At 45.7% G+C, this 26,059-nt stretch overlaps 1 protein-coding gene across 1 annotated transcript in view; it reads left to right on the plus strand.

Moving 5' to 3' along the window:
• The window catches only part of LOC134352297 (uncharacterized), a 130,230-nt gene that overhangs the window by 48,603 nt on the left and 55,568 nt on the right, over positions 1 to 26,059 (plus strand). Inside the window, exons 7-8 of the mRNA XM_063059588.1 lie at positions 12,457 to 12,575; positions 20,177 to 20,280. Coding sequence (XP_062915658.1) covers positions 12,457 to 12,575; positions 20,177 to 20,280 — 223 coding nt within the window. The remainder of the gene's footprint in view (positions 1 to 12,456; positions 12,576 to 20,176; positions 20,281 to 26,059) is intronic.

A 26,059-nucleotide genomic window follows, 5' to 3' on the forward strand; every position in this document is an offset into this window, starting at 1 on the left:
GTTTGCAGACGATATGATGATAGCTGGAGGGGCAGGTAGTTTTGAGGAAGTAGAGAGGCTATAAAGGGACTTGGACAGGTTAGAGAATAAGCAAAGGACTGACAGATGGAATATAGTGTCGGGAGGTGTATGGTCATGTACTTTGGTAGAAGAAATGAAAGGGTTAACTATTTTCTAAATGGAGAGAAAATACAAAAAGCTGAGGCACGAAGGGACTTGGAGTCCTTGTGCAGGATTCCTTAAGGTTAATTTGCAGGTTGAGTCTGTGGTAAAGAAGGCAAATGCAATATTAGCAATCATTTCAAGAGGACTAGAATATAAAAACAAGGATGTAATGTTGAGACTTTATAAAGCACTGGTGAGGCCTTACTTGGTGTATTGTGAGCAGTTTTGGGACCTCATCTTAGAATGTTTAGAAAACATAGACATAGAAAATATAGAAAATAGGTGCAGGAGTAGGCCATTTGGTCCTTCGAGCCTGCACCGCCATTCAGTATGATCATGGCTGATCATCCAACTCAGAACCTTGTACCAGCCTTCCCTCCATACCCCCTGATCCCTTTAGCCACAAGGGCCATATCTAACTCCCTCTTAAATATAGCCAATGAACTGGCCTCAACTGTTTCCTGTGGCAGAGAATTCCACAGATTCACCACTCTCTGTGTGAAGAAGTTTTTCCAGGTTTATGCTGAAACTGGAGAGGGTTCAAAGGAGGTTCATGAAAATGATTCCAGGATTGAATGGCTTGTCATACGAAGAGCGTTTGACAGCTCTGGGCCTGTATTCACTAGAATTCAGAAGAATGAGAAGTGACCCCATTGAAACCTATCGAATGGTGGAAGGCCTTGATAGAGTGGATGTGGAGAGGATGTTTCCTGTGGTGGGAGAGTCTAAGACCAGAGGACAGAGCCTCGGATTAGAGGGATGTCCTTTTAGAAGAGAGATGAGGAGGAATTTCTTTAGTCAGATAGTGGTGAATCTGTGGAGGCCAAGTGTTTATGTATATTTAAGGCAGAGGTTGAGAGATTTTTGATTGGTCAGGGCATGAAGGGATACGGGAAGGAAGCAGGAGATTGGGGATGGGAGGAAAATGGATCAGCCATGATGAAATGGCAGAGCAGTCTCGATGGGCTGAATGGCCGAATGCTGCTCCCATATCCTTAGTCTTATGGTCTTATAAGTGGCCTAAACCTGCTTTTTATACTCCAAATGTGATTATAAACACAAGAGATTCTGCATGTGCTGGAAATCCAGAGTAACACTCAAAGTCCTGGAGGGATTCAGCAGACCAGTCAGCATCAGTGGAGGGGAATAAACAGTTGGCATTTCAGACCGAGATCCTTCATCAGAACTGGAAAGGAAGAGGGAAGAAGGCAGAATAAAAAGGTGGAGGGAGGGGACGGAGAACAAGCTGTCAGGTGACAGGTGAAGCCTTCTGAGGGGAACCTGGGTGGCTGGGTGATGGAATGATGGAAACCGGGAGGTGCGAGGTGAAAAACGTAAGGGGCTGAAGAAGAAGGAATCTGATAGGAGAAGAGAATAGGCCATGAAGGAAAGGGTGAGAAGAGAAGGACCAGAAGAAGTTAACAGGCAGGTGAGGAGAAAAGGAGTTGTTAGAGTAACCAGAATGGGGAATGAGAAAAGAGAGAAGTGAGGAAGGGGGAGCAAATACGAATCAATGTATCATTTCTTAACGCATGCATTACTAAATGACAATAAAAGAGGACTGTGTGTCCTCATAATCTAATCTAATCAATGTTGATGCCATCAGTTTGGAGTCTGTGCAGGCAGACTATGAGCTGTTACTCCTCCAAATGAATTTGGCCTCATTGTGATGGAACAGGAGACCATGGATTGATATGTCGGAATGGGAACGGGGATTGGACTTTACCTCCCCTACTAACTCTCTGCTTTCCACAGGGATTGCTCTCTCTTGGCTATTTGCCCCTCTCCACTAATCTTCCCTCCCACCCGCACTTACCCTGCAACCGGAAGAATTGCTACACCTGCCCCTTCACTTCTTCCCTCACCTCCATTCAGGGCACCAAATGGTTCTTCCCGTTGAGGCAACACTTCACCTGCAAGTCCGTTGGTGTCAGCTTCTGTACCTGGTGCCTCCTCTACTTCGAAGATACCTAATGAGACTGGCTGTCTGCTTTGTCAAGCACCTTCCCTCCATCCGCAACCAGCAGGATCACCTGGTCGCCAGTCATTTTAAGCCCAATCTGCATTTACCTGTCCGTGCATGGACTCCAATACACTCACCTCTTTCCTTCTCCTTACCCACCTACCACCTCCGTCTGCTGTCCCTCCTCTTTCCCTTTCAAAGTTCAAAGTTCAAAAATGTCCAAACTGCATTTATTACCAAAGTGTGTATATGATATACAACCATGTTCTTGCACAAAACCAAGAAACACCCACAAAACCCTCCACAAACATCCAGTGTGCTAAAAAGAAAGAACAAATCAATGCAAGCAATAAAAATATACCAAAGAACAATTCACAGAACACGATCTGCAGACTCCCCAAACAGTGAGGTATCCAGTTCAGACCTCCCCTCTAGCACAACATTGAGGGCTGAAGGGCCTGTACTGTGCTGCCTTATTCCATGTTCGATAGATTTTTAATGCTTCATGCTGTACTGCTGCCACAAAACTATACATTCCAAATCAGAGTTCAGTGAAAATCAACATGATTTGGATTTGAACCGTCAATATTTCAAGTTGAGACCCTGCTTTGACTGACATTTTGCCCCACAGTTGCTGCCTGACCTGCTGAGCACCTCCAGCAGATTGTTGATTGCTCACTGTTCTAGAGCCCAGATAAAACTGTGGGGATTGTCTCATTAGCTACTGCGAATCCTGTTGTCATTGAAGATCCTACCATCTGATTTATCTGTTTCTCAACTGCTGTGTGAAATATACACTTCGAGGCCACTTCATTACTTATCTCCGGTAGCTAATAAAGTGGCCACCGGGCTTATTTCTGTATGTTCCTGGTCTTCTGCTGCTGTAGCCCATCCACTTCAGAGCTTGACGTGTTGTGCAGCCAGAGACGCTCTTCTGCACACCACTGTTGTAACCTGTGAGTATTTGCGTTACTGTCACCTCCCTGTCAGCTCGAACCAGTCTGGCCATTCTCCTTTGACCTCTCTCCCACAGAACTGCTGCTCACTGGATTTTTATTTGTTTTTCACACCATTCTCTGTAAACTCTAGAGACTGGAGTGTGAAAGATTCCCAGGAGATCTGCAGTTTCTGTGATACTCAAACCACCCCATCTGCCACCAGCAGTCATTCCATGGTCAAAGTCACTTAGGTCATATTTCTTCCCCTTTCTGATGTTTGGGCTGAACAACAACTGAACCTCTTGACCATGTCTGTGTGCTTTTATGCATTGAGTTGCTGCCACACGATTGGCTGATTAGGTATTTGTGTTAATGAGCAGGTGTACAGGTGTGCCTAATAAAGTGGCCACTGAGTGTACGCGTTCATGTTCCCTGCCGGAAACAGAGCTGTTGTCTGCAGCGTCCCAGTGAGTGTTGGAGGCATTTTTAATGGCATTGATTTCCATACATGAATCACATATCAAAAATTTGCTGACTATTTTCTGTACTTAACGAGCATAAAAATGGATTGTGTTATTGATTCTGGTACTCCTGGTCCAGATGATTTCTGCATGAGAGCACCTGTCAAACGTACCCTGCCAGTGATGGTCAGTCCATCCATGGGATGATGATCAGAATTCTCCAGACCGACACCTCACTAACTCTCGAACATAGAACATAGAAAACTCCAGCACAGTGCAGGCCCTTCGGTCCACGGTGTTATCCTGACCTTTTAACTACTCCAAGATCAGCCTAACTCTTCCCTCACACATAGCCCTCCATTTTTCTATCATCCACGTGCCTATTTAAGAGTCTCTTAAATGTCCCTAATGTATCTGCCTCTATTACCCCCCAGTAGGGTGTTCCACACACCCACCACTCTCTGTGTAAAAGTCTAACAGCCATTTACACTCATCCTAAATGAATCCCATTGTACTTCCCCCATGCCTCCAACTTTATGACATGAATATCGATTTCTCCTTCCGATAAAAAAAATCCCTCCCCCTTCCCCCTTCTTCTATTCCCCACTGGCCTCTTACCTCTTCTCACCCACCTATCACCTCCCCCTGGGTCCCCTCCTCTTCCCCTTTCTCCTGTGGTCCACTCTCATAGATTCGTAGGGTCATAGAAAAGTACAGCGCAGAAACAGGCCCTTCAGCCCATCTAGTCCATACATTTAAACTGCCTACTCCCATCAACCTGCACTGGAACCATATCCCTTCATCCCCTTCTCATCCATGCACCCACCCAAACTTCTCTTAAATATTGAAATTAAACTAGATAGCATCTCCTGTGCTGGCAGCTCATTCCACACTCTCATGACCCTCTGAGCGAAGAAGTTTCCCATCATGTTCCCCTTAAACATTTCACCTTTCACCCTTAACCATGACCTCTAGTTGTAGTCCCGCCCAATCTCAGTGGAAAAAGCCTGCTTGCACTTACCCTATCTATACACCTCCCCTCACCTTTTAATTCTGGCATTTTCCCTCTTCCTTTCCAGTCCTGAAGAAGGGTTTTGGCCTGAAATGTCGACTGTTTACTCATTTCCATAGATGCTGACAGACCTGCTGAGTTCCTCCACCATTTTGTGTGTGTTACTTCTCAACATTTACCCTGGATTCTTCCCCTGATCCACACAGTAGGGCTAATTTACGGTGACTAACACATAGTGCCACAGTAGGGTAGCAGTTAGCGTGACACTACTACAGCTCGGGGCGTTGGAGTTCAGAGTTCAATTCCAGCATCCTCTGTAAGCAAGTTTGTACATCCTTCCAGTGGCTGCATGGGTTTCCTCTGGGTGCTCTGGTTTCCTCCCACAATCCAAAGACATACCGGGTAGTAGGTTAATCGGTTATTGTAAATTGTCCTGTGAATAGGCCAGGGTTAAATCGGGGGATTGCTGGGTGGCGTGGGCTTGGTGGACCAGAAGTGCCTGTTCCTCTCTGTACCTTTGAATAAAATCATTTACAGTGTCCAATTAAACTACCAACCAGCTAATCCCGGGGTCGATACTAAAGATCAGAGCACGAGGGTCGATTGGTCGTCTGGAATTTGAAGTCGAAGCTGAGTGCCTGGAGATCAGAGGCTGGAAGCCTGTACTAGAGTTGGAGGGCTGAGTGTGTCCAGGTGGGAGGGAGGAACGGGCTTGTTTTGCTGTTTTGTTGCTTGTCATGTTCCGTGTTGTTCTGCTGAGCACGACTCTTGCGGGCTGCCCCCGGAACATTCTTGGGTTGTGTTGGTTGTTAACACAAATGACACATTTCACTGTGTGTTTTGATGTACCTGTATCTGAATCTACTAACCTTCAGATCTTTGAGAAGTGTGAGCAAACTCGGGGGAAATCCGCATGATCATGTGAAGAGCATACAAACTCCGCAAAGATAGTTGGTAGATTAGCAGACACAATAACTTCACTCACCTCAACAGTGAACTGACCCCACAACCTATGGACTCACTTTCAAAGCCTCTGCAACTCAAGTTCTTGGTTTTATTTATCTGTGTATCTCTCTTTATTTGCACAGTTTGTCTTCTTCTACTCATTGGTTGTCTTTGTGTTTAGCTTTTCATTGATTCTATTGTGTTTCTTTGGTCTACTGCAAGAAAATGAATCTCAGGGTTGTATATGGTGAGATATATGTACTTTGATAATAAATTTGCTTTGAACTTTGAACTTGACCCTGATGAAGAGATGACTGGTGGAATCTAGAAGGTGTTAAAAGGAATGGTGGGGAGAATCGATGACTGTGAAGATTAGTGGCGAGTGGCATTGCTTTGTAAGTCAGTATTGGCCTTGTTTTTTCCTAAACAATTATGAAAAGTACATTATTGATTAATGTTTCCGAGATCTCCATTTATTTTTGGCAGCTGCTGTTGTTCCATTTAGTGAGGAATAGTGCAATCACGCGGGTCGAGTGTAATGTTCTCCTAGGAGATGTCTACTGGTGGGTCCTCTGGTGGCTTTCGAGGCCGATCTAGGGTCCACATACCCAGATCGTTTGGGTGGATTGCCTTACGGAGAGTGCCTGTACATGACTTTGTTTAGCATGGGGAGGCTGAAGCATGGTCAACCATCACACTCTTTGACAGACTGGGGTCAGGTTCCAGTGGCCTGGAATACAAGATGACTGGGGACCTTTCACTGCTGTAGCCTTCCTCCACCTTTACTGCCATTCTGATGTGACATTATCTTCCACCAACTCCACCACTGAGGTCTTGGTTGGATCATCGTTTGTCTGGAGCCTCCCCCTTGACCTTAGAACCTAGAGTGACCCCACCAGGAGTTAACCGCCACGTGGCTAAACTCCATATGCCAACATTCATGGCATTGCACTCAAGATCTCAGAAACTCACAAGCCTCTCCGACACGACAAGGTGATGATGCTTGAAGAAATGTGCAGAATATAGTCAGCTGAATCTTGGTCTGCTCAGAAATGAGCACAGCACAATGAGAGCTGTGGCAGAGTTCTGTTTCACTAAAAATATAGCGATCAATCCAGCTCAGCAAGCTGATTATATCATCTGGACAGCTGATTTATCTGACGTTCAGTCTGATGGCCCATGCCTTTGGACAGTTTGCCTCTGGCCACATCAAAGTTCAAAGTAAATTTATTATCAAAGTACCTCTGTCTATGTCACCTTGAGATTCATTTTCTTGTGGGCATTTACAGGAAAATAAAGAAATAGAATAGAATCTACATTAAAAAATCAGAATAGCTGCAGGCACTGACATTCTAAAATAAAGACAGGACAATCTTAGCTGGTCAGGCAGTACCTGCAGAGAGAGATTCTGAGCAAGAGTTGTTCACCTGAAACATTAAACCTGTTTCTTTCCGTGGTGCGCTGAGACAGGCCAGTAAATCATACTATCTCTGTGAGAGTTCAGCACTGCTCCTTCCAAACAGCCAGGACATCTTAGCACCACATCTCTGATGGGACAGTCTACCCTTGGTCCTGCCCCACCAATGATGAGATACTGCACTGAGGGTTTTAAATCTCTGCAGCAGGAATTGAACCCGTGACTCCAGACTGAGATTTCAAGAGTACATCTATTAAGCTTTTTCTGATTTTTATAAATGACTTGGTTGAGGAAGAGGAGGGGTGGGTTAAAGAGTTTGCCGAGGACACAAGGGTTGGTGGAGCAGTGGATCGTACAGGGGGTGGTTGAGGGTTGCAGCGGGACATCGACAGGACGCAGAGCTGGTCTGGGAAGTGGCAGATGGAGTTCACCACGGAAAAGTGTGAGGTGATCCACTTTGGAAAGTCAAACTTGAAGGAGAAATACAGGGTTAATGGCAGGATTCTTAGCAGTGTGGAGGAACAGAGGGATCTTGAGGCTCATGTCCATAGATCCCTCAGGTGGCTAGAGTAAGTCGATAGGGTTGTTAAGGTGTATAGCGTGTTGCCCTCTTTGGTCAGTGGACTGAGCTTAAGAGCCACGAGGTAAGGCTGCAGATCTATAAAACTCTGGTTTGGCTGCACTTGTAATACTGTGTTCAGTAATACTGTGTTCAGTTCTGGTCGCCTCATTATAGTGAGGATGTGGAAACTTTAGAGCGGGTACAGAGGAGATTTATGAGGGTGCTGCCTGGATTAGAGAGCATGTCTTATGAAGAAAGGTTGAGTGAGCTAGGACTTTGCTCTTTGGAGAGGTGGATAAGAGGTATTGATAGAGGAGTATAGGATGATAATGGGTATTGATTAACAAGGCAGCCAGCTCATTTTACCGGGGTGATAATAGCTAATGCGATAGGGCATGATATGAAGGTGATTGGAGGAAGGTTTTGGGGGCAAACCATAGAGTCATAGAGCATTACAGCACAGAAGCAGTCCCTATCGACCCTCACATGGACCATAGCCCTCCATTCCCCTCCCATCCGTGTACATAACCAAACCTCTCTAAAATGTTGCAATCAAACCCACATCCTCCACTTCTGCTGTCTGCTCATTTCACACTCCCCACCCTCTGAGTGGAGCTGCTCCCCTCTGGTAGAGGTAGGTTTTTTACACAGAGAGTGGTGCATGTGTGCAACAGGGTGGTGGTAGAGGCAGGTACACTATGAACATTTAAGAAACTCTTAGATATGCACATGGATGATAGGAAGATGGAGGGCTCTGTAGGAGGGAAGAGTTAGCTTGATCTTAGAGTAGCTGAAAAAGTTAGCACGACATCCTGGGCCGAAGGGCCTGTATTGTGCTGTCCTGTTCTAGGTTCTATGTGCTCATGCAAGGTCATGCATCAGTAATGAAAATCAAAGGATGGCAGATGCTGAAAATCTGAAATAAAAATAGATGCTTGAAAAATCTCAACAGGCCAGGCAGCATCTGTGGAGAATCAAACTAATCTGTATAGAAAGAAGCAAATCAGGGACTTTCATGGACTCGAAACATTGATGGTTTCTCTCTGTATAGATGCTGCCCGACCTGCTGAGTTTTTCTAACATTTTGCTTATATTTCAAGACCTTCCATTGGTTGGGGTCGACCATGGATGTGCATCCTAGCGATAATACACAAGCCTGGGCACTAACATACGAACAGCAAGCTGTTGCCCATGTGACAGGCTCCTCCTCTCTATACAGCTGATGAATCCAAAAGAATGGCAGAGACCCATACAGCTTGGCACCAGTGCAGGAGTTACCCATCAATGTAAGACTGCCTGAGGGACTCCAGTTCTGGAATTTTCCTGGGGATTCTAGGCTTCATTAATAGGGGGATTGAGTTCAAGAGTAGAGAGGTCATGTTGCAACTCTACAAATCTCTGGTGAGACCACACTTAGAGTATTGTTTTCAGTTCTGGTCACCTCGTTATAGGAAGGATGTGGAAGCTATGGAGAGGGTGCAGAGGAGATTTACCAGGATGTTGCCTGGATTGGAAAACAGGTTCTTATGAGGCAAGGTTAGCAGAGCTGGGACTTTTCTCTTTGGAGCGTAGAAGGATGAGAGGGGACTTGATAGAGGTCTACAAGATTATGAGAGGCATAGATAGGGTGGATAGCCAGTAACTGTTTCCCAGGGCACAAATAGCAAACACCAGAGGGCATATGTACAAAGTTAAGGGAGGAAAGCTTAGGGGAGACATCAGGGGTAAGTTTTTTACACAGAGGGTTGTGGGTGCCTGGAATGACTTGCCAGGGATGGTGGTGGAGGCTAAAACATTAGGGGTATTTAAGAGCCTCTTGGACAGGCACATGGATGTAAGAAAAATAGAGGGTTGCGGGGTAGTGTGGGTTTAGTACTTCTTTTTTTTTTAAGGAATATATGGGTCGGCACAACATCAAGGGCCAAAGGGCCTGTACTGTGCTGTAATATTCTAGTGTCTAGTGTCTAGTGTCTTCTAGGGATTTACTCCCAAAGTCGCCCCCATGAGAGAGAACAGCTGCAAGGCAGCAGAGGTTTGAGATTAGGGTTTTCCTTTCCCTAGGGGAGCTGCCGAGCAAGGCCGATCAGCCCCTTCTGCCTGAAGTGACTGGTTTTAAGGTCCAATAATTTGGCTTTTGCCCCTTCTCCTGCCAGTAGAAGCAGTTCCATGTGGCTTAGCTGGGCTTAGTTTTCAGAGGCTATTTGAGACACACATCACTGGAGAACTTAATAGGTAGCATAAGCTCATACCCACTACCCCCCTCCCCGGCTGTAACTGCCCCAAGGTGCCTGCTTATGTTATATAGCAGGTAATTAACACTGGTTGGGCAGAAAACATTCACAGTTGCAAAAATGGATACTTTTATCAGAGATGAAAGAAAACCATAGTGAACAGAAAGCAAATCAACTTTCAGCAAGCTATTTGGCAACTTATGGGCTCATGCACTCAACATGAGAGACAGCCTAGTGCATTAATTATCAAAATGTGCATTGTCAGTGCGGGTTAGATCAAATACATATTTATAATTCAGAATGGATAATGGTGAGTGATTCGCTATTGGCATCCACTGAAACAACAGGCTTGGCAAAGAGCAGCTTCTCAACTCTCAGCTTCCTGCCGTTCTTCCAGTAGCTTCCTGTGCATGATATATCAGGTATGGGACGGGCAGCGCTGAGGGAGGGTCATGCTGTGGGAGGGGCAGTGCTGAGGGAGGGTCATGCTGTGGGACGGGCAGCGCTGAGGGGGGGTCATGCTGTGGGAGGGGCAGTGCTGAGGGAGCGTCACACTGAGGGAGGGTCACACTGTGGGAGGGTCACACTGTGGGGGGGTGGTACTGAGGGAGGGTCACACTGGGAGAGAGGTGGTACTGAGGGATGGTCACACTGTGGGAGGGGTGGTACTGAGGGATGGTCACACTGTGGGAGGGGTGGTACTGAGGGAGGGTCACACTGGGAGGGGCAGCGCTGAGGGAGCGTCACACTGAGGGAGGGGTGGTACTGAGGGAGGGTCACACTGTGGGAAGGGCAGTACTGAGGGAGGGTCACACTGAGGGAGGGGTGGTACTGAGGGAGGGTCACACTGTGGGAAGGGTAGTACTGAGGGAGGGTAACTGTGGGAGGGATGGTATTGAGGGACGTTCACACTGTGGGAGGGGTGGTACTGAGGGAGGGTCACACTGTGAGAGGGGTGGTACTGAGGGATGGTCACACTGTGGGAGGGGTGGTACTGAGGGAGGGTCACACTGTGAGAGGGGTGGTGCTGAGGGAGGGGTGGTACTGAGGGAGGGTCACACTGGGAGGGGTGGTAGGGAGGGTCACACTGTGGGAGGGGTGGTACTGAGGGAGGGTCACACTGTGGGAGGGGTGGTAGGGAGGGCCACACTGTGGGAGGGGTGGTACTGAGGGAGGGTCACACTGTGGGAGGGGCAGCACTGAGGGAAAGTCACACTGTGGGAGGGGTGTTATTGAGGGAGGGTCACACTGTGGGAGGGGCAGCACTGAGGGAGCGTCACACTGAGGGAAGGGTGGTACTGAGGGAGGGTCACTCTGTGGGAGGGGTGGTATTGAGGGACATTCACACTGATGGAGGGGTGGTACAGAGGGAGGGTCACACCGTGGGAGGGGTGGTACCGAGGGAGGGTCACACTGTGGGAGGGGTGGTACTGAGGGAGAGTCACACTGTGAGGGGGCGGTACTGAGGGAGAGTCACACTGTGGGAGGGGTGATACTGAGGGAGAGTCACACTGGGAGGGGTGGTAGGAAGGGTCACACTGTGAGGGGGTGGTACTAAAAGCCAGCCGATGATGTAGTGGTATCGGGTTTGGACTTTGACGCGAATGGTCCCAGGTTCGAATCTGGCCGGCTCCTTGCACGCCTTCCATGCGTGCTGGGTTGAGCGTCGAGCTGGCGACTTAGCCTCGTGAAAACACAGACCAAAATGCTAACGAAATGGCAAGGTTGCCACCTGATGTGCCATAGGGTGTGGAAAGGAACAACAACAAACATCCTTGCTGACCAGACTCCCCGTGGCAGTCTTGTTACCACCTGGCAGCGGAGGAGGTCCCCAGTGGAAATCTCTTTATACAGGCGTCCTTCCCCTGTACATTGGCGTCCTGGGGTGAGAGGTGTAACGTAGGGCAGTACCGTGCAACAGGTTCACTGACACCCGTCCACCTGTCCATTCTGTGGCCAGGAGCAGTCAGTGTACCATGTTTATTTGGAGTGTGAGAGGCTGCAGCCCCTGTGGGAGTATCTGAAGGGGCTGCTGCTCAGGTTCTAGTTGCTCAGTCCCGTGCTCCTCATACGGGCACCCAGTATGGAAGGGAACGGGCTGTGAGGAGGAGCTACTGGTGGCCCTAGTTCTGGGCCTGGTGGCCAAGATGGCCATTCACGGACCTAGGCGGCGGAAAGTCAAGGGTTCTGCCAGGGCCGACTGTCTGCCCCTCTTCCGAGCAGACGTTCGTACCAGCCGTCCTTGGAGAGGGAGCTCCCCAGGGAATTGACTGTTCTATAGACAGTAGTAATCATATTTTTAATTGAATTTATTCACTGTCTTGAAAATACTGAATGTTTGTACTTTGTGTAATTCTTGTGTAAATAAACTTTTGTAGTTTTGTAACATAGGGGCAGTATCGAGGGAGCTCTGCTCTGTAGGAGGGGCAGTATCGAGGAAGCTCTGCTCTGTAGGAGGGGCAGTATCGAGGGAGCTCTGCCCTGTAGGAGGGGCAGTATTGAGGGAGCTCTGCCCTGTAGGAGGGGCAGTATCGAGGGAGCTCTGCTCTGTAGGAGGGGCAGTTCTGAGGGAGTATTGTGTATTGTGCCACAGTAGGGGTAGGGTCAACACTGAGGGGTCACCAGATGTGGGAGGGGCAGCACTGAAGGAGACCAAACTACTTAACTTTTCATCTTTATTCTCCAAACTCTGCACCATTAAATATTCTTTTATCCAGTTGTGGTTATTTCTTTCCTTTAACAAGGCAACATTTGTGTTGCAGGATAAGCAAGGAGAGGAAATCAGAAATCCCCACTGCGCAGCTTCTCAAGGAACTGGGAATTAGCGGCGAGCAACCCGGTTCTTTTGGAACAGTGGATCTCATGACCACCAGTAAAACAGGTAATTGAGAGCAGAGGTGTGTCTGATCCTCCCGCACATCACCAGCCATGTGCGTTGCGTTGCAGGTATTGAGAAAGAGATAAACAGAGAAACACGGATCAGTGCTGGATTCGGAGAGGAAACCAAATGTCAGGGTATTTCTAAACTTGCTTTTCAACAGTCCAGAGCCGTGTGGAGAATCAGAATCAGTTTAATATCACCAGCACTTGTCGTGAAATTTGTTGTTTCGCAACAGCAGAACATTGTGATACGTAATAATATAAAGTATAAATTACAATAAGAAATATATATATATAAATAGTGAGGTAGTGTTCATGGGTTCATTGTCCATTCAGTAATCTGATGGCGGAGGGGAAGAAGCTGTTTCTGAAACATTGAGTGCGTGTCTTCAGGTTCCTGTACCCCCTCCCTGATAGTAGCAATAAGAAGAGGGCACGTCCTGGGTGTTGGGGAATCTTTAATGATGGATGCCACCTTTTCGAGGCATCACCTTTTGAAGGTGTCGTAGATGCTGAGGAGGCCAGTCCCCATGATGGAGCTGGCTGAGTTTACAACTTTCTGCAGCTTTTTCCGATCCTGTGCAGTGGCCCCTCCGTACCAGATGGTGATGCACCCAGTTAGAATGCTTGCCATGCTACGTCCGTAGAAATTAGTAAGAACCTTTGATGATACACCAAGTCTTCTCAAACTCACCGGAACTCAAGGCAATCGGAGCCCCTCTGTATATGGTCCTATTACCAAGGCTGGGTACAAAACCTATAGACTCAACGTATTCTACAGATGCCGGAAATCCAGAGCAACCTGCACAAAATGCCAGAGGAACTCAGCAGGTCAGGCAGCTTCTATGGAGTGGAATAAACAGTCAACGTTTCAGGCCGAGACCATTCATCAGGACGGGAAAAGAAGCGGGAAGAGGCCAGAATAAGAATGTGGGGAGATGTTGAGGAGTACAAGCTGGTAGGTGATAGCTGGGACCAAGTGAGGGGAAGATGGGTATGTAGGGTGGGTGTGGAATTAAGAAGCTGGGATGTGATAGATGAAAAAGGTACAAAATCTCCCAACTGTCAAGAGTTACGGCTCTGATCTTTAAAGGGTCAGAGTTCAGAGAGGAACCCACAAACATCCAGCTTCAGGAGAGTCTTGAAAGTAGGAGAGTGAGACAGGTGTTGGAGGAGATTTATACAGCACAAAAGTTGCTGTCTGCAGTATTCCTGATGAAGGATATCAACCTTAAAATGTAAACTGTTTATTCCCCTCCATCGATGCTGCCTGACCTGCTGAGTTCCTTCAGCATTTTGTGTCTGTTGCTCTGGTTGTCTGGAGTCGCTGACAGCAATGAGGATCCAAAAATGGGACAGTAGATTAATTAAAGTGTGAGGGTGTAGTGGGGCAGAGGAGGGGGTAAGTGAAAATGTAAGGAGAGGAGAGGATAGCGTGAAAAGAGATGGTTCTAACACTAATCCTTATGGAACACTACTAGTCACCAGCTGCAGCCAGCAAAAGTACCCTTTAATCCCACACTTTATCTTCTGCCAGTCAGCCAATTTTCTATCTATGCTTGTATCCTTCCTGTAAAACCATGAGTTCTTATCTTGTTAGGCAGCCTCACGTCTCGCTCCTTGTCAAAGGCCTTCTGAAAATTCTGACGCTCCTTTGTCTATGCTCAAAGAATTCCAACAGACCCATCAGGCAAAATTTTCCTTTAAGGAAATGATGCTGACTTTGGCCTCCAAATACCGCAAAGCCTCATCCTTAATAATGGACTCTAACATCTCAGCCACTGTAGGCAGGTTAAATAGCCTATGATTTCCTGTCTTTCATCTCCCTCCCTTCTTAAACAGTGGAGTAACATTTACTAATTCGGAATGATTCCGGAACTGTCTTAAAGGATGACTACTAATGCCTCCACAATCTCTTCAGCTACCTCTTTCAGAACCTGGTGTGTACTCCATCTGGTCCTGGTGACTTATCTACCTTCAAACCTTTCAGCTTCTCTAACACCTTCTCCTTCGTAATTGCACTTACACTCACTTCTGCTCCTGACACTCTTGAATTTCTGGCATTCTGCTGGTATCTTCCACAGTGAAGACTGATGAAAAATACTTATTAATTTCGACAGCCATTTCCTTGTGCCACAGTACTGTCACTCCAGCATCATTTTCCTGTGGTCTGGAATCCATTCTCACCTCTCTTTTACTCTTTATATATCTGAAAAAACTTTTTGTGTTCTCTTTTGTATTATTGGCTAGCTTACCTGCAATTTTCATATTTTCTCTCCTTATTGCTTTTTAAGTTGCCTTCTGCTGGTTTTTAAAAGTTTCCCAATACTCTAAATTGCCATTAGTTTTTGCTATATTGTATGCCCTTTCTTTTGCTTTTATGCTGTCTTTGAATTCCCTTGTCAGCCACAATTGCCTCATTCTCCCTTCAGAATATTTCTTCACTTTTGGAATGTATCTATCCCATGCCTTCTGAAATGTTCCCATAAATTACAGCCATTGTTTTTATGTGACATCTCTACAAGTGATCATTCCAATCAACTTTGGCCAGCCTCTGTAATTCTCTTTACTCCACTGTAACACTGATAAATCTGATTTTATCTGCTCCTTCTCAAATTGCAGGGAGAATTCTATCATATTATGATCACTGCATCCTAAGGGTTCCTTTACCTTAAACTCTCTAATCAAATCTGGTTCAATACTCAACATCCAATCCAGAATTGTCTTTCCTCTAGTCGGCTCAACTACAGCTGCTCTAAATAGCCATCTTACAGGCATTCTACAAATTCTTTCTCTTAGGATCCAGCACCAACCTGATTTTCCCCAGTCTACCTGCATGTTGAAAACCTCATGACCATCATAACATGCCTTTTACATGCCTTTTCTACCTCCCATTGTAATTTGTACACCACATTCTGCTACCATTTAGGGGCCTGTATATAACTCCTATCAAGGTCTTTTTACCTTGCAGTTTCTTAACTTTACCCGTAAGGATTCGGCATCTTCTGATCCTATGTCACCTTTTTCTAAGGATTTGATTTCATTTTTTTTTCCAACAGAGCCACCCCATTCTCTTTGCCTACCTGCCTGTTCATTTCATACAATGTGTATCTTTGGATGTTAAACTCTCAACTATGATCTTTCAACCATGATTCAGTGAAGCCAACAACATCATACCTGCCAATCTCTAACTGTGCTACAGGATCATTTACATTATGTAGATGATGTGGAAGCATTGGAAAGGGTACAGAGGAGATTTACCAGGATGCTGCCTGGTTTAGAAAGTATGCATTATGATCAGAGATTAAGGGAGCTAGGGCTTTACTCTTTGGAGAGAAGGAGGATGAGAGGAGACATGATAGAGGTATACAAGATATTAAGAGGAATAGATAGAGTGGACAGCCAATGCCTCTTCCCCAGGGCACCACTGCTCAATACAAGAGGAGATAGCTTTAAGGTAAGGGGTGGAAAGTCCAAGGGGAATGTTAGAGGAAGGTTTTTTACTCAGAGAGTGGTTGGTGCATGGAATGCACTGCCTGAGTCAGTGGTGGAGGCAGATACACTAGTGAAGTTTAAGAGACTACTAGACAGGTATATGGAGGAACTTAAGGTGGGGGGTTATATGGAAGGCAGGTTTTAAGGGTCAGCACAGCATTGTGGGCCGAAGGGCCTGTTCTGTGCTGTACTATTCTATGTTCTGTGTTCTATGTTATTCTGTATACTGCAGTCAAATTTAATACCTTCAGTATGGTATTCGTCACCCCTGTTACACTTCACCTTATCCCAGTGACTGTAATTTGCCCTGTCATCTGCCTATCCTTCCTCACAGTCTCACTACACACTGCATTGACTTGTATACCAATTGCCCCTTCCTTAGCCCTATCACTTCGGTTCCTATCCCCCTGCCAAATCGTTTCAATCCTCCCCAGTAGCTCCAGAAAACTCTTACATCAGCCATTCCCACCCTGGGAAAAAGTCTCTGGCTGTTCACTCGATCAGTGCCTCCAGCATCCTATATACCTCTATCAATTCACCTCTCATCCTCATTGGAGTCACTTCTGATCCTCATGGACAGAGACATATTGTGCTGTTTTATTTTATTCTCGTTTGGTCATTTATTGCAGTCACTTACAGAAAGGGCTCAGTCGATGTTAAAATGTACGAAGTAGAATCACCAAAGGTGCATACTTCTAATACTACTCAAACACACATTCTGGTTTGCAACTGTACCCCAGGAGACAATGGATGAGGTTGTAACGTATTGAACTGACCAGTTCCAGTGCATCAGGAATTGTGTGTGAGAGACTCATTTCATTCCGGGGATTGGAGTTGGGACGGCACAAAAAAGCGTGGGCCCATAATATACTGACGGGTTGGACATCCACCACACAGGCAGTGCAAAGCCTTACAAACTGTCCGCACAAAGAGAAACACAGGTTGTGCACCCCATGTCTGAAATGTTTGGGTTGGAAATGTTTCAGATTTTGGAATATTTGCATCTATATAATGAGATACCTTGAGGAAGGGACCCATGTCTAAGTACGAAATCTACTTACCTTATATACACAGCTGAAGGTAGTTTTATAGAATATAGTTTGAATAATTTCAGTATGAAACAATAATGTGTACAATGAACTGCCAGGAAGGTAAGCCATCTCTACCCCAGACACCTTGCTGGACAGTCAGTGGCTGTTTGGCATCGCCATCAGTCCCAGTTCTGAATTTACATGCTAGCAGTGACCAGTCTTTGTCCTTCACTTGTTCATCGCACGTATGTACTTAACATACCACTGATATAATGAAAATATAATGTGTGCACTTCCGGCAACTGTCTGTGATGCACAGAGGCCTCTGCATCATCTGGGAGCCTTCCCAGTGTCTTGTGGAATTTTCCATTTGTGGCGTCATGTCAGGATTAAAACATTTTTGGGTTTTGGATTTTCGGGGAAGGGAGGTTCAACCCATACTGAGATTTACAAATTAGTCCATGGAACTGTACGATAGTACGCAAACATCCCGGCCAACTGCCCCTCTTCTGGTTCCACTTTCAGCTCCCCCTCCCCATCCATGCACTGTGACAAGCCCTACCCCACCCAGCCTCACCTTCTGCCCCATCCCACCCCACCCCACCCCACAGATTCTAACTCCTCGGCATCGCCATCTCTTACTCCTCCACATCTGAGTTCCTGTTTCTGTGCCGTTCTGGTCTATGGTTGAAGACAATGGGGAACTGACACAAAAGAAAAGACAAGGCCCGGGCAGACCAACAATAATCATATTGAATGGTGGCCAGAGGCTTGATGGCTGAGTGGCCTCACCCTCCTTGTATTCTGAGACAGGGTTTATAACAACAATCTAGTGGTTCCAGGCTTCCAGTCACTGTTCTTTCATGTCTCCACATTTTATTTAATTACTCAAACTTCAATTCTCCTGATGGGATCTGAACCCATGCTGGTGCTGGCGGAGGAAAGCTGCCGCCATACCATCATCTCCTGTAGCTAGCAGGCATGCAGAGGATGTGTGGAATGATCAAGTTACCCGGAGTTTTTTAGGAAACCGCTTTGGCTCTGAATCGGGAGTGTGCTGGGTGCCAGGATTGGGCAGCTGGTATAGACCACGGTAGAATGTGCAACACTTAGGTAGGGTAGGGTGGAGATACAATGGGATTGGACCCCAGGGCCAGAGTCACAGAGGGGTAAATCTACACACAGAAAATTCAGAACTTTCAAGTTATGAAACAGGAACCGACATTTGATTTGATTTCTCAATTTGCCTTGAAACTCCAAGACATAGGTTTTAACTAAAGGACTCTAATTTTGTGTGACAGGCCCTCTTCTCATTATTACCATCAGGGAGGAGGTACAGGAGCCTGGAAACACACACTCAATGTTTTAGGAACAGCTTCTTCCCTTCCACCACCAGATTTCTGAACAGCCCATGAACCCATGGAGACTATAAGACCATAAGAGAGAGGATCAGAAGTTGGCTTTTCAGCTCATCGAGTCTGCTCCACCATTCCATCACGGCTGATTTATTATTCCTCTCAACCCCATTCTCCTGCCTTCTCCTCATACCCTTTGTTGCCCTGACTAATCAAGAACCTGCCAACCTCTGCTTTAAATGTACCCAATGACTGGCCCTCCACAGCCATCTGTGGCAATGAATTCCACAGATTCACCACCTTCTAGCTAAAGAAATTCCTCCTCATCTCTGTTCTAAAGGGACTTCCCTCTATTCTGAGGCTGTGCCCTCAGGTCCTAGACTTCCCCACAAGAGGAAACATCCACTCCATGTCCACTTAAAGATCAAAAGTGCAAAGTTCAAGGTAAAGTTATCATTAAAGTATATATGTGTCACCATATACAGCCAGACATTTGTTTCCTAGTCAGCATTCTGTACTCAATAAATCCATAATGGAATAATAACCATAATAGAATCAATGAAAGACCACAGCAACAGAATGCTCAACCAGTGTGCAGAAAACAACAAACTGTGCAAATACAAAAAGAATAATTATAGATAAATAAGCAATAAATATCGAAAACTTGAGATGAAGAGTCCTTGAAAGTGAATCCATAGTTTGTGAGAACATTTCAGTGATGGGGTGAGTGAAGCTAAGTGAAGTTATCCCCTTTGGTTCAAGAACCTGATGGCTGAGGGGTAATAACTGTTCCAGAACCAGGTGGCGTGAGTCCTGAGGCTCCTGTACCTTCTTCCTGATGGCAGCAGTGAGAACAGAGCACGTCCTGGATGGTGAGGGTCCGTGATGATGGATGCTGCTTTCCTGAGACAACACTCTGTGCAAGGGCATTGGTGTTTCACCACCAGACTGTGATGCAACCAGTCATCATGCTCTCCATCACACTTCTGTAGAAGTTTGCCAAAGTTTTAGCAGTCATGCTGAATCTTTGCAAACTCCTCAGGAAGGAAAGGCACTGCCATGCTTTCCTCATAATTGGACACTGAACAGGTCCTCTGAAATAATAACACAGAGGAATTTAATGTTGCTAATGCTCTCTACCTCTGAACCCCCAATGAGGACTGGCTCATGGACCTCTGATTTTCTCCTCCTGAAATCAATGATCAACTCGTTGGTCTCACTGACGTTGAGTGAGAGGTTGTTGCTGTGGCACCACTCGGTCAGATTTTCAGTCTCCTTCCTATATGCTGATTCGTCAGCACCTTTGATTCGGCCAACAACAGACATATTATCAGTATGGCATTGGAGCTGTGCTTAGTCATGTAGTCATAACTATTACGTGAGTAGAGCAGGGGGCTAAGCACACAGCCTTGTGGTGCAGCGGTTCTGCTGGAGATTGTGGAGGAGATGTTGCTGCCAATCCAAGTTTACTGTCTAGGACTTTGAATATTCAATTGGTTTCAATGAGATCTGCTGCCTCCCCCACCACATTCTTTTAAACTGTGAGTACAGGCCCAGAGCCATCAAATGCTTCGCATTATACCTTTTTATTGTACTACTTAATTTTGTAATTTATGTCTGCACTGTAGTGCTGCCACAAAACAACAAATTTCACCTCATCTGTCAGTAATAACACACCTGATTCTACCACCAAGACCGATAGCATTCTTAATCTCTTTCAGGTTTAAATGAAGATTCAGCAACACCAGTGACTAAAAATAAACCCTGTCTGCCAAACGGGGCTGCTGATCCCAGTGAGGACATCATTAGGATATTCCGAGATAAGGTTAGTAATGGGGAACAGGGAACAGAACCAATCTCAGGATTCTCTCACTGTGTAAATGGCCCCATTTTACCCCTCATCCAAACTCCCCATCTGTGGGAAAGCCACAACCAGATTTACCCAATCACTGTAGAGGGTTTCATTTGCTCCATAATGTATTCCACAATCTAGGGTTAAGGGTCTAGGTATGGTCATGGCATGGCCATTCAGTCCTAGTTGTTACTACTGGCTCCAAAGAGTAATTTGGTTTGCCCCGGTCCCCACAGGGTCCTGCAAATTCTCTCCTTTCAAATACATTCCACTCAGTTTTGAAAGCTGAATCTCCCCCCCCCCCCCAGTCACTCATTGTACAACATAAATATTCTTCATACGAGTTTGGGTTGTTTACCAATCATTATTCTCATCCTAGACCCTCCACCAATAGGAGTGCCTTCTTCCCATCTACTGTGCTCCTCATAAACCTTTACAAAGCCACCCCCTCAGCCCCAGAGGGAACTGAGATCCTCCAGCGATCAGGGTTGACTGTGGATGTTGCATCTGAGCTATCTACTTGACAAGCAAGCCAAGACAGTGCGATATGGAGAGCAAGCATCTTCCCAGGCAGCAGGCTCCTCCTCTCCACACAGCTGATGAATGCAAAGGAACAGCAGATACCGATACACTGTGGCACCAGCAGTGTCTCAGGACTTGCCAGTCAGAGTTGAACTCAATGTCAGACTGCCTCCGGGACTCCAGCTCCAGACTTTTCCTCGGGGTTTACTCCCAGAGCCTTCCCATGAGTGGGTACAGCCACAAGTCAGCAGAGGTTTGAAATCAAAGTTTTCCTTCTCCTAGGCGAGCTGCCAACCACAGCTGAATGAGCCCCGTCTGCCCAGAGCGACTGGCTTTAAGGCACCGGTAACCACATTTGACCTTCTGTCAGCGGTAATGGTTCAGTTGTGCTTAATAGCCAAGCCACACGTGAAGACCAGGAGCTGGCTATCTGAGACACACACCATTGGGAGCATTTACTAGGTAGTGGGAGCTTATCCCCACTACCACCCATCCCTCAGCAATAACCATCTTAAGGAACCACAAGTGAAAATAAACCTACTCTATCTAAACTTTCATTATAACCACAGCCCTCCATTCCGGGCAATACCCGGATGAATCTCTTCTACACTCTCTCTATTACTACCAGAACAGTCCAACTACAATCTAACCAATTTTTGTAGAGCTACAACACAAGGTTCCAACTCAAGACCTCAGCCTGTGAAGACAGGCATATCAAATGCCATCTTGATTAGCAACACACACACACACACACACACACACACGCACACACAATGCTGGAGGACAAGAAACATCTGTGAAGGGAAATGAACACAACGTTTCAGGCTGAGACGCTTCATCAGAACTGACCTCCTGCTTGTACTCCAACCACTTCCCCTACTTGCTTATTCTAACTTCTGTCCTTTTCCTGTTCAGTCCCGATGAAGAATCTCAGCCCAAAATGTCAACTGTTTACTCCCCTCCATGGATGCTGCCTGACTTGCTGAGTTCCTCTGGCATTTTTTGTGTGTGCTGCTCTGGATCTCCAGCATCTGCAGAATCTGCTGTGCCCTCTTCATTACCTTTCAGCTTGAGTCACCACTTCAGCAAGTTATGGATGTGCCCCAATGTTCTTATGTCCATCAACACATACAGATCTCCAACGTTCATAAGAAGCAGCTGGAGACCCAGCAGCGATTCCTAAATTGAATTCTTCACATTCCGTAGACTCAATTTAAGTACCATATCTACACTATCCAAACCATAACGATACTTACTTGGAGTATTGCGTTCAGTTCTGGTCACCTCATTATTGGAAGGATGAGGAAGCTTTAGAGAGGGTGCAGAGGAGATTTACCAGGATGGTGCCTGGATTAGAGAGCATGTTTTATGAGGGAAGATTGAGTGAGCTAGGGCTTTTCTCTTTGGAGTGGAGGAAGATGAGAGGTGATTGATAAAGGTGCTGAAGATGAGAAGAAGCATCGACTGAGAGGACAGCCAGACTTTTTCTCCCAGGGGCAATAGCTAATACGAGGTGGTATAATTTTAAGGTAATTGGAGGAAAGTATGGGGGAGGGATGTCAAGGTTAGGTTTTTTTACATAGAGAGGGGTGAGTGCAAGGATGGTGGAAGAAGCAGATACTTTAGAGACACATAAGAAACTTTTAGGCACATGGATGGAAGAAAACAGAGGGCTATGTGGGAGGGAAGAGCTGGATTGATTTTGGAATAGGTTAAAAGTTTGGCATAATATGGGCCGAAGGACCCGTGCTGTTGTGTTCTATGTTTTATGTTCTACATTGTAACCTATAAACACATCTCTGCTCCTTCGTCATCACCAGGTCAAATCTGGAAGTACGTTCCCACCTTCACCAGAATGACTTCAAGAAGGCAGCTCACCCCCTCCTTCGAGGGGAGGTGGAGTAGGCAATCACTGCTGACCTCACCAACAAGCCCAGATCCCAGTAACAATCTGGAGAGGGTTGGATTGTTGGACAAAACAAATTCACCCTTCTATCAGAGGCCAAGTTGTCGGGTATATTGAAAGCAGATATTGATAGGTTCTTGATTAGACAGAGTGTCAAATGTTATGAGGAGAAGGCAGGAGAATGGGATTGAGAGGGATAATAAATCAAGATGATCGAATGGTAGTGCAGATTCAATGGGCCGAATGGCCTAATTCTGCTCCTATGTCTTATGTCCTTATGGCCTTCCATGCTTGCTCCACTCCGACTAGCTCGTCAGAGATCTGAAAATTCTTCAGGTGAAATTATTCACTACCAATCTCTCAGTCTATTTATTCTATGAACATGTCATCTTTCTGTATTTGTGTTCCCTTCCTGCCCATCACCTGTGCCCAGCAGCTCCGGGCACCACCGTTAACAGATGTCAGCCAGGAGATGAATTGCACTTGAGTTGTTCGGTTAAAGGCTCAGCATTTTTTTAAACCAGGAATGCAATTATTTTCGCTGAAAAGCTGATGGATTATCAACTCCCAACAGCACACAGGAGCTTTGTTTTAAAAATATCTTATGTTCAGCAGCTGCTTGTGTTTCTGTTCAAGGTCACTTCATTCCAGGAGATTTAGTCCCAGGATTGGAACACAGAACAGTACAGCGCGTACAGGCCCTTCACCCTACAATGTTGTGCCAAACTGTTAACCTACTTTAAGATTAACCTAACTGTTCCCTCTTACATAACCCACCATTTTTCTATCAACCATCTGTCTATCTAAGAGCTTCTTCTTCTCCTTAAGCCCATCACCCCTGGTGACAGCCCATCTCCAGAGTCCTCTCTCCTGGACTCACAGAAGGTTGACTGGCTCTGTGGCCTCTACTCCCATCGCGCAATTTCACATGTCTTCTAGGTGGCTCCTTGTGTTTAAAGTGGATGGATAACTGTAATGAAGCATTGCTCACATGGTGCTTGTCATAGTCGTAGAACACTACAGCAGAGAAACAGGCCATTTGGCTCATCTAGTCCATCCCAATCTATTAATCTACCTAGTCCCATCTATCTGCACCCAGACCATAGACCTCAAACCCCTCCCATCCATGTACCTATCCAAATTTCTCTTAAATGTTGAAATTAAGCCCGTAGGCAGCTCGTTTCACACTCTCAGCACTCCCTGCGTGAAGAAGTTCCCTTTCATGTTCCCCTTAAATATTTGGCTTTTCACCCTTAATCTATGACCTCTATTTCTACTCTCACCCAACCTCAGTGAAAAGAAACGGTTTGCATTTACCCTCTCATTGCCCCCTTATCATTTTGTGTACTTCCATCAAATCGCCAAATGGTGTGACAAAGCACTCATCATAGAACCCGCTGCAAGGACCTCTGATAATCTGGCAGCATCAGGGTGCTTCAGTAATGCCAGATTGTTGGATGTTACCCAATACAACTTTTTTGTTCAAAGTTCAAAGTAAATTTATTATCAAAGTACATACACATTGTCATATACAACCCTGAGATTCATTTTCTTGTGGGCATTCACAGTAAATACAAAGAAACACAACAAAGTCAAAGGAAAAACGCATACAGCAAAGTTTGACAACCAATCAGTGTTTGAAAGACAACAAACTACAAATACAGGACAAAAAAAGAAAAATTGATAATAAATAATAAGTAAATAGATAAGTAAAATAATAACAACTAGTAAAGTAATAAATAATAGTAAATAGGTAAATAAATAATCGTGAGATCATGAGTTGCTGAGACCTTGAAAGTTGGTCAATTTATCATTTTAAAGGAATTTGTAAACAATAATGTAAGGTTGATCAGAGTTTTCCCAGAACATGGGAGAGAATCCGTGTGCAACACACACAAATTGCTGGAGGAACTCAACAGGTCAGGCAGCATCTATAACCATATAACCATATAACAATTACAGCACGGAAACAGGCCATCTTGGCCCTTCTAGTCCGTGCCAAACTCTTACTCTCACCTAGTCCCACCGACCTGCACTCGGCCCATAACCCTCCATTCCCTTCCTGTCCATATATCTGTCCAATTTAACTTTAAATGACAACATCGAACCTGCCTCAACCACTTCTGCTGGAAGCTCATTCCACACAGCTACCACTCTCTGAGTAAAGAAGTTCCCCCTCATGTTACCCCTAAACTTTTGCCCTTTAACTCTCAACTCATGTCCTCTTGTTTGAATCTCCCCCATTCTCAATGGAAAAAGCCTATCCACGTCAACTCTATCTATCCCTCTCATAATTTTAAATACCTCTATCAAGTCTCCCCTCAACCTTCTACACTCCAAAGAATAAAGACCCAATCTGTTCAACCTTTCTCTTTAACTTAGGTGATGAAACCCAGGTAACATTCTAGTAACATTCTAGTAAATTTTCTCTGTACTCTCTCTATTTTGTTGACATCTTTCCTATAATTCGGTGACCAAAATTGTACACAATACTCCAAATTTGGCCTTACCAACACCGTGTCCATGGAAATGAATAAACTCCACTGCTTGTTTATTGAACAAGTTCCCAACATAAGATGGACTTTTGTGCTCACAATCTACCTCGTTATGATCTTGCACCTTATCGTTCCCCTGCTCTACACTTTCTCTGTCACTTTAACACTTTATTCAGTATTCTGTTAGTGTTTTCCTTTGTACTCCTTCAATGCACTGTTGGAAAGAATCCATATGGATGGCATACAAGACACATTTTTCATGGTACCTTGGTATATGTGACAATAATAAACCAATTTTCCATTTTAAAGCAGTGCGGTTATCAGATTTCTAAACAATAATGTACAAATGATCAGAGTTTTCCTGCAGTTCCCGGAATGAGGGAGAGATACCCCATGCAACACATGCAGAATGCTGGGGGAACTCAGCAGGTCAGGGTCAGGCAGCATCTATGAAAGGGAATAAACCGTCAACGTTTCGAGCTGAGACCTTCATCAGGACTGGAAAGAAAAGGGGCAGAGGCTGGAATAAGAAGATGGGGTGAGGGGGAGGAGAACAAGGTGGCACATGATAGAGTCACGGAACTGGGGAAGTAGAGGGAACCCGAGTCTGAGGACGATGAGAGTCACAGAGCTTTAAGAGGATACAGTGATTGGGAGGGCAAGTTGACAAAGTGATGTGAAAACATGGGTGGAATTTTAAAGACAGGACAGCGCTGGTTGGGAGGCAAGGTGATTGGTTGGATGGAATGGATGCAGGAAAGTAACAGGGAACATAGATCATAAGACCATTAAACATAGAAGCAGAATTAGCCATTCAGCCCATCAAAAT

The sequence above is a fragment of the Mobula hypostoma genome, chromosome 9 (assembly GCF_963921235.1).
Source record: "Mobula hypostoma chromosome 9, sMobHyp1.1, whole genome shotgun sequence".
Lineage (NCBI taxonomy): Eukaryota > Metazoa > Chordata > Chondrichthyes > Myliobatiformes > Myliobatidae > Mobula > Mobula hypostoma.